The sequence below is a fragment of the Canis lupus genome, chromosome 1, assembly GCF_048164855.1.
Source record: "Canis lupus baileyi chromosome 1, mCanLup2.hap1, whole genome shotgun sequence".
Lineage (NCBI taxonomy): Eukaryota > Metazoa > Chordata > Mammalia > Carnivora > Canidae > Canis > Canis lupus.
In genome coordinates, this window is record NC_132838.1 from 55,954,620 (window position 1) to 55,968,673 (window position 14,054).

Here is a 14,054-nt window from a genome sequence, read left to right on the forward strand (position 1 = left end):
AAAGAGACACACGTTCAGGGAGAACAAGACGAGGAAGCCAACTTGTGCTATCTAAAAAAACAAAAATGGGAGAGGGCTGCTCTTGGGGGGCAAGGTGGCAACAGCTACCCCAACATTTGCAGCCTCTGTAAATACAAAGCCCCCGTGGGTGCGCCACGCGGCCGGTGGCAAGCTCGAAGGGAGCCTGGCGCAGTCCGCCTGCGGGGGATGCCGTGATTGAAACGTAGCTCAGTGTTGGGGTAGGATGGCCACGAGCTCAGACTGCAAAAGAAATTCTCAAATAATGCAAAGATCACATTTCCCCAACAACTGAGTTTTCCTTGAAAAAAAAAAAATTTACTTTTTGTTTTTACAAAAAGACAGAGATAATCCATGTTAACTTAGCACCCCTGATTCCGTGCGTTCAGGCCATGCACGGTGCAGAGCGGTCCCGGGGGGTTTCACTGGACCTCACCTAACCTCATCTGCACAATCCTGACGGGCTCTTCTGTCCTCGGCAAGACGAGGAGAGTGACAGCCATCACTCCTGTGTCTCAGCGAGGGAGAAAGCCAAGCCTTTTCGCTGCAGTGGCCTGAAACATCCAGGGGATTGCTGCACCAGGTATTATGCGGCCACTTACTCAGCCCCTTACCTGACTTGTAATGTGTAAATACTTGAAAAATTCCCAGGGGCTCAGAGGTGTCGGCTACGGCTGTCGGGGGCAAGCTGGCACATGCACGTGTGGTGCTCGGGACACACCGGGTGTCTCCCACCTGCATGCGGAGGTTGAAAGAAATTCTCTTGTGATGCTGCCTGCGTGATGGGACCTGTCCCTGGTTTACAGTTGGGGACCGTCTACAGAGCTCACGTCCGTTTGTCTTTACCAATCCTCCATGGGGTCAGCACTTCTACTGGAGCGACACTTCGAGCCCAGCCCTGCCAGGTGCTGACCTTGCTCCAACCACTTGCGATCACAGCCCTGATCGCACACGTTTGCACACGCCTCAGAGGTTTATTAGAGCCACCTGCACGGCTGAGGCGGTGGGGAGGCTGCAAAGCCCGGGCCCCTGGGGTCTGGGTGTGGGTCAGCAGCCAGGCCTCCTGCCCTGATGTTGCCTGCGGGTTGGCCTGGGTTGACCCAGTTTTTAGCCCACACGTGTTTCCCAGAGCGGGGCTGGGTGGCATGTCACCTGGGGACAAGGCTCTCCTTGGAGCCAAACCCTGAGGCCCCCAGCACCCCTTCCTGTCCCAGGCAGATGGGCCTCTGGGGACTCAGGGTTGTCATTTTCACTCTCCCCTGCCAAATGGAAGCCATCAGTCACCTTCTGGTATGCGTGCCACCCACACCCCTGCTTCCTGCCTCTCTTCTACTGGTGCCTCTGACACCCCCCTGCAATGGCTCATCTCACCTCAGAGAGCAGGACCCACAGCGGACACAGGTGCCCCCCACACACACCCCAGTGGCTCGGCTACTGCTGCCTCCCACAGCAGGCCTCCCTGGGGGCAGCCAAGCGCCTGTTCTGATCCCCACCCAGCCTCCTTGGCCTCCCACTGGGCCTCTACTCCTAGGCTTAGGCCCCTCGCCCCTAACCCGGGCCACCCCTGCTGTTCTGTGCTGCATGGTAACCACGATTTTCCTCCTGCAGGTGGCCCCTGGCTTAGTGGGACAGTGCTGCTCCGTGGACAGCACCCCACCCTGAACCCTTAGGTGCAGCAGCCCAGCATTGTGTGTGCGTCCCTGCTGTCAGGGCCAGGCCCCCTGACCCCTGTGCTGTCACCTGCCCGCCTCTACTTTGTCTCTCCCACTGCGCGTCCCTGGGGCGCCTTGCGGCCCGTAGACACCACTCGTGGTTTGACTCCTGGTGGCCTTCGTGTCACGCGGCACCCCGTAAGGCCGGCTGGTGCCCTGTCACAGCCTCCTGTCCTCTGTTTTGTGGGTGGCTGGGTCTCGGGCTCTACACATGCTCACGCACGCTCTGCCCTCTTGGCTTGCCTCAGAGACTGCCTAACCGGCCGCCCGGCTGGCGGGCTCAGTTCCGGAGCACAATCCCCAGGACTGACGGCACCAGGCACGCAGTGACCGCAGTCACGCCGTCTGTCACGTTGTCACTGGCTGGCTCTCCGTGGGAACCCTGCTGACTCCTCTCCCCATGGTGACAAGGCCCCCGTGGCTCTTCACCCCCACTCCCGTCTCTTGGTCTGCATATAAAGGGCAGCCTTCGTCTGGCCAACGGGGACCCCTCTGTCGTCCTGTCCCCCTCATTCCTTGTCCTCATGTCCTCATTCAGCTCCCCTACCTTCTCCTTCCCCAGCCGCTTGCCATCCTCCCCCATTCTTAGCATGGTCCCTAACTCTGAACCCAAATGCAATCATGGAGAGCAGTGAACCCTACCAACAACCACGCCTCAGTGCTGAGTGTTGTCTCTCTGCCTTTGCTCATCTGCCCTTTGTACCCCCATCCTGGGGACACTGTGCCTGCAGCCACACGTCCCACCTACCCACCGGCCCCTCGGCTTCCTGCTCCGAGCTCTGCCTCCACCTGCATCTCCTCTCCTGCTCTGTGCTGTGGCTGCCTCGATGCAGATCTGTCTCATCTTCTCTCAGGACATGAGGACGAGGGATGAGGGGGACTGTTAGTGCAGCAGCCCTTTGTCCCCCCATAACCCAGTGGGGCTGACCTTGTCGCTTCCCACTTGTACCTTTTCTGTTGCTTGCACTGACGGTGAGCAGAGCCGGAGCCTTCCCTGGGCAGCCTGGGCCCCCCTGAGGCCCCCAGTCTCACCACCTCACCCAGCACCTAGCCCAGCCTGTGCCCCCAGCATGTTCAGCTGCTGTGGCCAGATTAGTTGTGTCCACCAAATTCATAGGGTGAACCCTAACCCCAAGGTGACGGCGTGAGGCGATGGGGTCTCTGGGGGCAATCTAGTCTTGAGGCAGAGTCCTCCTCAATTGGATTTGTGTCCTCATAAGCTCCATGTCCCTCCTGCCCCAGGAGGAACAGCGAGAAGACAGCTCTGTGAACCAGGGAGCGGACCTCACCGGACACGGACTCTGCACCGTGGGGTCAGCCTTGCAGCCTCCGTCCCGGCACCCCGGCCTCCCCTGGGTGCCCCAGCAGCCGCCAGCCTCCTACACAGCAGCCCCGCCCGAGTACAGCCAGCCAGGGTCTGACTCAGGCCTGACCCCAAATGAAGCCCCAACTGCCCCCAGCTCAGTTCCCAGGGCACCGCACGCCCCGTCCCACTGCCTCCAGTCGGCTGCAGTTACAGGCACCTGCTCGCTCTTCCACGCGGAGGTCCCACACCTCTGTCCCCATTGGGCCGGGGGTGCCTCGAAGGCCTCTCCAGCCCCATGGTTCCAGCGCGCAGCACATGGCCACATCCCTGCTCAGGGACGCTCCGCAAACAGAAAGCCGTGAGGAACCTGACATTCTTAGGAAAGAAAGTTGTATCCGCAGGTGATTCCCTCCTTTTGCATCGTGGGACTGAAGCTGGCACCTAGAGCCACATCCCCCTCTTGCCTCCTGCTCTAGCATCACTAGGTGGCACGACACTTCCCCACGTGGCCCCGGGACGGCAGGCCCTCTGCCCACCATGTGTCCCCACGGCTGGCCTAGGTAGGGACCCCCAAGAGGGGACTCGGGAACAGGACACTCACCGTTGTTTTGTGTCTGCCAGACGGCATCAGCCACACCCCAGAGGCCAGAAAACACGAAGAACACGGCCAGCTGGTCGGGGTGAGGTTTCCACAGCAAGAGGGCCACGATGCAAGACAGGTGGGTTACCGCACCTGTGCACACGGGGGGCAGAAACCGGGATGTGAGCGCAGCCCCAGGAGGCTGGGACCCCCGATGGTGAAGGAGCCTCTTTGTTTGCTTCAACAGGTAAACAGTGTCTCCTGGAAATACTCCAGCCTGGCAGGGGGTGAGCCTCTGCAGACCCCTGGGCCCCCACCATCCAGGCCGGGCTCGGGGTGATGAGCCCTGCTCCCTGCAGGGAGTGTCACGGTGCCCCGGCTGAGGAGACCCCAGAGTAACAGAAGGAGGGGGGTTGCAGCGCCCCAGCCTCTCCCTGAGGCTCCCCAGCAGGTGCGGAGGTGCACGGAGGGGCCGGCAGAGGCACCCAGCTCACCCGCCTGATGCTACCCCGGTGGCTCGTGAGTTCTGGCCTGATTCCCGTGGACACCGAGGCCTCTATTACTGCAATGTAGCCCAAGAACAGCTCTGGGCGTTCCAGAAGCTGCTGACAGGGAAGAGGGGAGGTGCCTGTGGCCTTCGCTGTGTGCCTCAGGCCTGTCACAACACTCCCTGTTCCTGGGTTTCCGCATCTGAAGTGGGCAGTGGCCACGCCACAGGGCGATCGTAGGGAAAAGATGGGAAAACCTACGCGGGTGACACGGCCCCTGGTCAGCTCATCACTCTCCCTTCTCACCGTGTCGTCGCCGCAGACACCTCAGACCCTGACTGGGGGGCCGGGTAACTGTGTTGCCAATGCCCTCGTTTCTCATTATTCACCCTGTCTCTGCTTCTTCTTTCTTCCCAACAGAGACAGAGGGTGACGCGTGTACTTGATGGGATGAGCACTGGGTGTTCTACTATATGTTGGCAAGTTGAATTTAAATAAAAAAATGTAGAAGGCAGGAGGGCGGGTCACCTCCTACAAGGAAGCCTCCCCGCGGTGCACGGGCGCTCAGCCCCCATGCACTCGCTCCTGAGCGGAGCATGGCCTTTCTCCCGCCCCTTGGTCCCCATTCCCGCCCGAGTCTGGCCACGGGTTGCCTACCCAGCCCGTAGAGGGCCTTTCTGCCCGTGTACTGGGACAACCTCCCGTAGAGCACGGAGCACAGCGAGTTGGTGGCGGAGAAGCAGATCATCACGTAGCCGACGAAATGGATGCCCAGGGCGCAGGTGGTGTAGGACTGCGGGAGGAAGCACAGGGGGCGTTACCTGGTGGCTCGGGGCCCGGGGTTGGTGTGGATGTGGGGTTACGGTTGACACTAACATGCGGTCTGCCGTGGGACAGCCAACGTGCTGGACGGGCCCAGACTTTCATGGTGGCCTCACGGCACCTGGCGGAGGAGGAGACGCTCATGCCCGGCAGGAACCCCCAAGGACACCTGCACAGAAGCGTCCTTGCGCATCCTTTGCCTATGTCGCTCTCCTTAGGAATTAGGGGCTAATCTGAGCAATTCCTAGTGGGGCTGGTCATTTCCCGTTCTGCACACCAGACGGTTAGCAGAAGGTGGGAGGGATGAATGGAACAGGTGGAGCACAGAGGATGCTTGGGGCAGCCACTCTGCGTGATCCCAAAACAGTGGACGTGTGTCCTGATACTTCTGTCCAAACCCCCGGGGCCGCACAGCACCCAGAGTGACCCCTTACGGGGGTGATGATGACATGCCGTGGCAGGTTCACCGGCTGGAACCAACGCCCCCTCTGGGGAGGGACGTTATAATGGGGGAGACTGTGCATGTGTGGGGCTGGGCCATATGGGGCTCCTGACACTTTCTGTCAACCTTGCTGTGAACCGGAAAGAGCTCTACAAATAAAATAAAATCCTAATAGAAAATAAGCAAATGTGAAGAAAATGAAGGGAATCTCTGCAGAGAGAAGAAGAAAGGAGTTCTCCTGCGTGGGACTGCGGGGTACAGAGGGCACGGACCTCTGCATGGACCCAGTGCCCTCACGCCCACACCGGCCGCTCCCATCCCCGGGAAGAATCAGGACAGACACACAGATGGGCAGGCTGGACAGGAAGCCCCACTGCTCTGGGACGGCAGGGGCCATGGCTGAGGTCCCACTCCACGTGGAGGGGACGTGGCCAAATGCGAAAGGGCTGTTTTGTCATTTCTGTCATTGGTCTTTGGAACTCCAAGACCCTCCAGCAAGACAGTCCCGGGAGCAGGGGCTGCCGGAGAGAATCTAGGACCCACGAATCCTGCACGGAGCGTACATGTCCTAAAAGATGTTGGTGGCGACCTGAAATTTGAATTTAACTGGGCATCTTGCTAGTGTGGCACGTCTACCAAGGAGGGAGCTGCGGTAGGCACGGAGTGGGAGACGTTTCCTGGTCAAGGAAGGACAATCCTGGAGGAGTGGACTTGTCCTGGCTCTGTGGCCCCTTGGCTGCCCCAGGTCCTACGTAGCACTTTCTGGAAAGGGGATCTCTGCTCTCTAACAGCCTAGTTTACGGCGTCCCTCCTATGGCACCTTAGGAGGGTCTTCAGGAAAGGACAGCACAGGGGCAGGGAGCCGTGGAAACAGAATCTTGGTGAGCATGCCACGGCCACGAGGGACAGTGGTGGATGGTGGCCCTGTGTTCCTGATGTGCCAGCCCCAGGAGACAGGTGTCCCTCTGCCAGCCTGCCCCCACGAGGCCTTCCCTATGCACGAAGTGGGCAGGCGGGCATCTAGAGAAAGACAGGGCCACAGTGCCCCAGAGCCACATCCATTTCCAGATTGAAATGCACAATTTGAAAACTAGCATGAGAAGGAATCCCAGTGTCACTCGGTGTAACTCATGGGTTTCACGTTTTTCCCTAAAATAAGGGCATAGGGTGAGGTGCAGGCAGGCATAACACAAGGAAGTGTTACACATGATGCCGCACAGCTCAGGCCCTTTCCCTAAGGACACATCTCAACCAGGAGGTGGGCCCTCCAGACAAGGCCAAGCTCCAGGGGGTGGAAGTAGCCTGGAAGCTGAGATGCTGAACCATAAACTCTGCTCTCCCACGGCCGGGAAGGGCCTGGCGCGCCCCCAGCAGCCCCCGCGACATGCAAACGCAGGTGTTGGGTGCTCTCGTACGTACCCTGGTGTAGTCGCCAGCGAGGAAGGCTTGCTCAAATCCGCTGTACATCGGCAGCAGCACCAGTAGGCGCAGGCGCTTGTCTCGAAGGAGCTTGAAGGTCGACAGCAGGGTGGACCAGAAAGATGATTTCTTCTCTCCTTCGCTTTTCTGTTGAGCATCTTTGATGGGCTCGAGAAATAAGGCTATAAGCAGGACCGCCAGGACACCACTCCCTGCAGGGAGGACAGAGGGGGGGTGCTGGGGTGCTCGCAGGAGCCGGGAAGTCCTGGCTATGTGGCACTGATTTACTTCCTTCTCCCCTTTGGGGCATCTATTTCAAATATCCTCATTTAAGCCATGAAACGAGGCTGCCGAGCCTGACCAGGGCCTCTGGCCTGCAGCACAAACCCCGCGAGGCCCTGAGGTCCTCGGTGCCCTCAACCGAGGCTGTTCCCTTGTCCTCACCCTCAGGTAACTTCCAGCAACAGCTGGGCTCCCTTCTCAGGATTTCGAGTCCCAAAAGGTTATCCCTTGCTAAGCTTTGTGTTTATTCCAAATGTGTTTCCCCTAATGTCCTGCGGTGGGAACTGGGTGCATGCATTGCGGGGCGTCCCGAACGTGAGGGGATGTTGCACATTCGAAGATGGGAGACGAAGCAACTCTAAATGCTAAGGGGGACCCATGGGGAGCAGCTGGGGAGTTGGGGTGCAGGGCTGCGCTGTTTTCAGAGGGGAAGGCGGAGGGGGGCGCTGTCACATGTGCTGCTCTGTGTCCAGGAACTATAGGCCACAGGGGTGGGGGGCGACTGGGGGCCCAGGAGGGTGGGGAGGGATGCAGGGGGGGCTTTCCCTTTCACAGCGGGTGTGCTTTGAACCACATGGATGGGCTGACGATGCAAACACATTTTATTCAAGGCAAAGATTCACGTCCCCGTAGAGGGGACCCTGCGCGTTCACAGTCCAGGAGGTGTGACCGCACCTCTTTCTGTGCCTTGCGCCTCTTCATTATTTGGATGGAGGGCTAGTGTTTATTTATTCCTTTTCATCTTTACCAAGAAACTGTCTCATTCCTTACTGGGCTCGTGATAGCTGCGTATCTGTCCCTGGTTCCTCCTCTCTGGCAACGCGAATGACACCCAGCGCTCCAGGAGCCACAGGTTCATTCAAGAGCCTGATGCTTCCTTCTCTGAAAGGCAGTGGAAACCCTTCAGAACAGCTTTAAGCCACGATGTCTAGTCCGATGGGTCAGACCTGTCAGCCTCTAAAGGTGACTTGAATTATTTTTTCTCTTTGCTTCATCTCACCAGCTCATGTGACACAAGGTCCGTCCCACTGCAGCCCATGGGCCGGGTGTCCCCGAGACTGCCAGGTCTACAAAGCAGCTCTCTGCCAGGTGGTGGGCAGAGCTGGTGAAGCCTGACCCCATAGCCCCTCAGTGGGCTCCCCCCACAGATGTGACAGCTGACTTCTCAGCCTTATTGCTGTCCTGCAGCCACTGTCTTCCCGGCTAAACACAATCCTTCTCCCCAGGTCGGTACAACTGCATTTTGACAATGCTCATTAAACACCACGTGGAGGTCTGCTGAGCTCGTGCCAAGGTCACACGTGGTCACTAGTTTTCTCGAGAGCCATAAGTGCCACCAAATCATTAGAGCCGCCCTTATGGGGTCTCAGGCACCTCAATTGTGAAGCAGCTTCCAGAACAGCCCATCCATAGGTTGTGCGTAATCACATGGAGGAGTCGTGTCAGCTCCCCAGGGACTCAGGACCATGGCCTCCCACCGTGGGCAGGCACACGAAGCCCTCAGGACACGCATTATCCCAGGACGAGAGCCACAAGGCAGTCACGAGAGGTGGATCATGGTACAGAAACCACATTTTTGCTAGGAAAAGTAAAAATGTGTGTGTGTCCAGAGCTGTCCCGTGACCCAGAACCTGCCAAAGGGGCATGAATGTGCTGGTGTCGCTCATCGAATATACTAAAGAGAATGGCTTTGCAAGGAATATCATCCTGAGGACAGAGGAAATCATGGAAAATTACCCTGGGGAGTAGAATTCTCTTTTCCTGGTTCTCCATTCCTTTTATGTGTGTGTCTTTATGGTAACATGGCCTTGCTTACAGAAAGAAGACCCATGAAACTCTGCAAGGAAGCCAGGATCTGAATAATAAGAGAGTTTCTCCCCGGAACAAAGGCATGGTCCCTGTTTCACATAAATGTCCAGACCGCGCTCCCCTAAGCTGCTGGATTGTGTGAACCAGGAGGTGGGCATCATGTGCTCTGGGTCTGGGGTGGCTACTGGGAACCACAGTGGGGACCCATGTTGCTTTCATGCAGGGGGACGCTCAGAGGGCTGCGTGTTGATGAGGGGAATCTCACACAGGAGCTTAGGGTGCAGAAGATGCATTTCTGTGGCCTGAGCTGTGCCTTGAGACCACAGCACAGTCTCAATCCTCACCATTGTGACTTCGGAACAGTATTTTTAATTTAGTTAATAAAAATATAAGCAAGCACATGTAGCTACTGGCCACTGTATTGGGCTTCGCAAAAGAAAAATGATTCTATCATTATAGGAAACCGTCAGACAGCCCTGTTCTGCTGTATTGGATTTCGTACGAAAAATACCAAAGTACAACCCAGCTGAACTCATTTTGCAGGAATATTTATACTTTGGGAAGATACTCTTTTTCTACACATACCCGTGTAGATGCCCAGCAGGGTGTAGATCAGAGTCTGCGAGGGACGCTGGGTGCTGTTGGTGGGCGCTGTGGCCATCAGGCAGTCGCTGGCCCCACAGGACAGAAGCTGCTCCTCTGGGATGGCCTCTGTGCAGTTGGAAGCAAAAAGATGATGTGAGAATGTGGGGAACTGACAGGATGAGGGGCGGGAGGAATGAAATATGTAGCTAACAAGAGCCTGGACACCCTCAAAGCAAGGGTGACCATAGGTCAAGAGCATGGGACATGGGTTTGTTTGACCAGCTACCTCAAATCACCCTTCCCCTTAGGCGCACATTTTAAGACCCTGGACAAAGGTGTAATAAATGCTAGTTGCTTGTTATATTACTTTCTGGACATAATGAACATGCTCAACGTTTCCAGAAGAATCAAGAAGAAATAAGGTACATTAGAATAGGTGTCAGAACTGCTGGGTTCTCTTTCAGATTCCACGACCTTGGGTAGGTCATTTCACACCCCTTCTGAGTGTTAGTTTCCCTATCTGCTGAAAGAATAAAATGTGCACTGTCAATGACTCTCAGACCATGTCTGAGGTGCTGGGGAGAGGGGGGAAGATGTCATGGAAGAAAGAGCATTTGTCATAATAGAAATTTCATCACATAGAACTCTGAAAGTCCCCTTCGACTGGTGAGAGCCACAGCCCAAAGAACGAGAGGTGGTTTGGAGGGAGGTCAGAGGTCGAGGGAGGCGAAGGAGGCTTGCAGGGCTCTGGGGATGCCTCACTCCTCGGAGTCTGTGTCCTGGGATCACTTGGAGAATTAAGCTCACTTGCCTGAATGTCATTAAAAGTAAATCTCTTCACTCCGTTTCACGCCAGGTGTGTTGTAGACTGACCCTTAATCTCAGTTTCTGTTGGATTATTGATAGCAATAATGAGTAAAAATCAGGTATCCATCAACCCAATGGTTTCCCTTCTTCAGATGCACTTAGCAAGTGATGGCATCACATGAGAAAAAGGGGAGGGAGGATTTTGGAGTTTCCTAAAGGTGGACTTTATAGGGAAGAGCAGGACCGAGGACCACGATGCAGAGATAGGACTAATCCTGATTAGAGTCAGGAGTCAGTATGGGAGAAAGTTATTCAAAATACAGTGTGATACTAGTTTCAGGTGTAGAATTTAGTGATTCAGCACTTCCACACATTACCTGGTGCTCATCACAACCAGTGCCCTCCTTAATCCCCATCATCTATTGAACCCATATCCCTACCCATCTCCCCTCTGATAACCATCTGTTTGTTCTCTAACATTGGGAGTCTGTTTCTTGGTTTGCCTCTCTTCCTCCCACCTCCATGTTTGTTTGTTTTGTTTCTTAAATTCCACACATGAGTGACATCATATGATACTTGTCTTTCTCTAGCTTGTTTCACTTAGCATAATACTCTTTAGCTCCAGCCATGTCATTGCAAATGGCAAGATTTTGTTCCTTTTTTATGGATGAGTAATAATCCATTGTAGAGAAAAGAATAAAATAAATCCTTTTGATTAGAACCAATATAAATCACATGTTTGGGAATCCTATAGATATTCATACACATTACAAATCTATTTATTAACTCTGAGAGATTAGAATTACAATAATTTGATTTCATGGGAAAAATAAATGTAACATTTTGTATTGTCTAAGACATTTTACGAAAGGCCAAGGTGCTGAATAGTAGTAATCATCAACAAATAGATGTTCCCTAACTGTTCATATGGATGAAACAGCATTAGTGTACAAAGGCCTCACTTCTACTATGAGGAGTTGGAATAAAAATAAAAATGGAATAAAGGACTCTAAAAAAGAAAAAAAGAGAGTCAGGAGTCAGAACCTTCCCCTCCTCCCCCCACCCCCCTAAGAATAAAGGTTGCCTGTGAGCACTGAAGAGATTTATTTCCTCTGCCCTTGGTTTAAATCCTCAGACATCCAAGGGTGCAGACATAAAACAGATACACACCTTATATCCGTGTCTGGGCAAGGGCAAGGAAAGATGTGAGTTAAGACACCAGCTGTCAAATGTTGACATCAGTTAAGGGTCAACTGGTCTTATGTGAAATGTTTAAGACTCTGGACAGTGGATCAGTTCAGTGGGATGATAAATCAATCAAACTCATTCTTAGTCTAAAAGGATAGTGATGGCTCCATGAACCCGAGTTCCACTGGCAGTGACCCTCTGTTTCCTCTGGGCTCTGCTCTTCAGGGGTTTCCCCCTGGCCCTGGGAGGGCAGGACCAGAATGGTTGGGGCCCTTGTGGACGACAGACCCTCAGATCTACACAGACCATCCTGGAGAACAGCTGGGAACCAGGAGAGGCTGGGCCACAGGCAGGTGAGAATCACGTCTTCAGGTGGCTCACCTGCTCTGGTCGTGGAATAAAGATGTGTGTAAATGGGATGGGGGACCTTCTCAGGTGCCATCACTGACCACCGTTTTCTTTTACCTTGAGTGGGTGTCTGGCCAAACACCAGTGATGAGATCAGGTTGCCCCAAACACCGGATGACTGGAATATGAGAAAGAAGATGCCAAAATACTGGTTCACCACGTCTCTGCCAACTTTTCCCACATTCTTTGCTTCTGTGTTTCCCATGATTGTGAGGTACGTGCATTGGGCGGACCACAGAGGGGCAGCCCCAAGGCCCAGCAGTATGGAGGTGGGAATCAAGGTGTACCTGAAAAACAAAATGCTTACCTCTGTGAAGAAGGAAACACCATGCTTAGTCCCCTGTAAGCATTATTATGTTTATGGATTGGCTAGATTGATGGATTCACCATCCATCAGACTCAGATAAATGACCAAACCCAGCACCATTTCTGATTCAGGTTCATTTACAAGAGAGAAATTCATTGCCTGTGAACTTTGCATTTGAAAGCAACTACTTATAAACTGGGATTACAAGTAAGGCTGTATGGTTTCTGAGTATTTCTAACAGCTATACCTTTAAAAAATGATTTATTTATTTATTGAAACAGTGATTGGTTGATTGGTGAAAACTCTATGGCAATAAGAAAAAGAAGAATGTGAAGTCACCATAATCTTATGTCTGGGATGTCAATGGGCATCCCTCCAAAGAGATGCTTGACAGGTGTGTTCTTTTGAATAAGAGTGTGGGGCCAGTGCCCTTAGAGCTTGGTCACTGAGAACCCCTCTCATGGGCCCCTGCACGTCTAGTTCCAGCCCTGCCACGTCCACTTTCTGTGATGATGAGGGTGTGGTGGTGGGTCCATTGGTCACATTCTGCTAAGTCTCCTGAAATGCACCCTGGACATCTTCTAGCTTTCATCACTGTGGTCACAAAAGGGCCCTGGGACAGAGAGGGAAGCTCAAGGCCCAGAACAGGCCTGAGGGGAGGTCAGGCTGGGACTTAGGGGAAGAAATGGGCACAGCAAAATGGACAGAGACATCTTGATGGGAAAAAAATGGGGGAAAAGCCTCCGTAGTTTCCTATCCTGGAAACAGAGAGGAATTTTAGGGAATGGCACTCATTTTGAAGTGGGAGCAATGGGGTGTCATTGGGCACGTCCAGCCATGTGCGCCCGAGCAGCTGGGCCTGAGGCATGACCCAGAAGCGGGGCGTGAGCTGTGTGGGCCGTACCAGCTGGCATAGAAGTTGCCCAGGGAGAAGGCCACGTAGCAGCACATGGAGACGACGATGGTCCATTTGCAGCCAAACTTCTTAATCAGGAGCGGCGGGAGGAACATGGAGGACAGAAGTACCCCGCCGTACAGCGTGCTGAGTGCTGTCACGCCCAGGCCTTCCTCTCTGTACAGGCTGCTCTGTGGGGACAAAACCACCCTGGTCAGAGGGGCCCACCGCCAAGGGGAAGAGCTCTGGGTCACCACTAGGTTCCTGAGACAGCCACAACAGGCTTCCTGTGGCTTCCCAGCTGACAGGTGCGGCGAGAGTGGAAACTAGCACAGTCCCAACAGAGAGGGTCAGCTGCTGCCAGAGACTCTGAAGAGGGGAAGCCTGAGGCCCAGGTGCTGGACACTCCAGCACTCCAGGCTTCTCTCTTCTTTCTCTCTTCCTTTCCTTCCCCACCCCTTGGGGTGCCCTGACCTTCCTTCTTGTCCTCGCTTTCCAAAGGGTGCTCAAGTGCAGATAAAGGGTCTCCAAGGGCCCATGGATAATGTGGTCCATGGAGACCTCAGCTTTGATCCTTTAGCTAGAATTTCATCTAACGCCTAGCACACACACCCTTGTGACCCAAGATGTCACCCCAGCTGACAAAGATCCCTTGGAACATGGGAAATTGTTCTGTTTTTTCCAAATCTCTCCCCATGCCTTGCCCAAAGCAGGTACATAACAGTATATTTGTGGATTAGTTGAAACTGAAAGTAACAACAGCTAATCCCATGAAAATTCTGAAATCTTGTTAGAAGATAGAAATTGAGTGTTCATTTTCCATGATGTGGGGGTTATCTGGAAATTTCTGCTTATGATTCTTGTTGCCAGAAGTGTGGAGTGAGAGTTGGTTCAGCCTGAGCCTTTTGTTTCCTTAACACAAACGTATGAAATCCCGTATTACTGAGCTCAGCTCCTCCATGTTAATGACAACCGTGCAGCACTTC

General features: G+C 54.1%; 1 protein-coding gene across 3 annotated transcripts in view; it reads right to left on the reverse strand.

Annotated features, from left to right (window-relative positions):
• The window catches only part of UNC93A (unc-93 homolog A), a 40,045-nt gene that overhangs the window by 8,495 nt on the left and 17,496 nt on the right, over positions 1-14,054 (reverse strand). For all 3 annotated transcript variants that reach the window (XM_072830727.1, XM_072830742.1, XM_072830734.1), the window contains exons 4-9: positions 13,078-13,259; positions 11,924-12,153; positions 9,464-9,589; positions 6,788-6,999; positions 4,762-4,897; positions 3,638-3,769 (exon numbers count right to left, since the gene is read on the reverse strand). In XM_072830727.1, the coding sequence (XP_072686828.1) occupies positions 3,638-3,769; positions 4,762-4,897; positions 6,788-6,999; positions 9,464-9,589; positions 11,924-12,153; positions 13,078-13,259 (1,018 nt within the window). The remainder of the gene's footprint in view (positions 1-3,637; positions 3,770-4,761; positions 4,898-6,787; positions 7,000-9,463; positions 9,590-11,923; positions 12,154-13,077; positions 13,260-14,054) is intronic.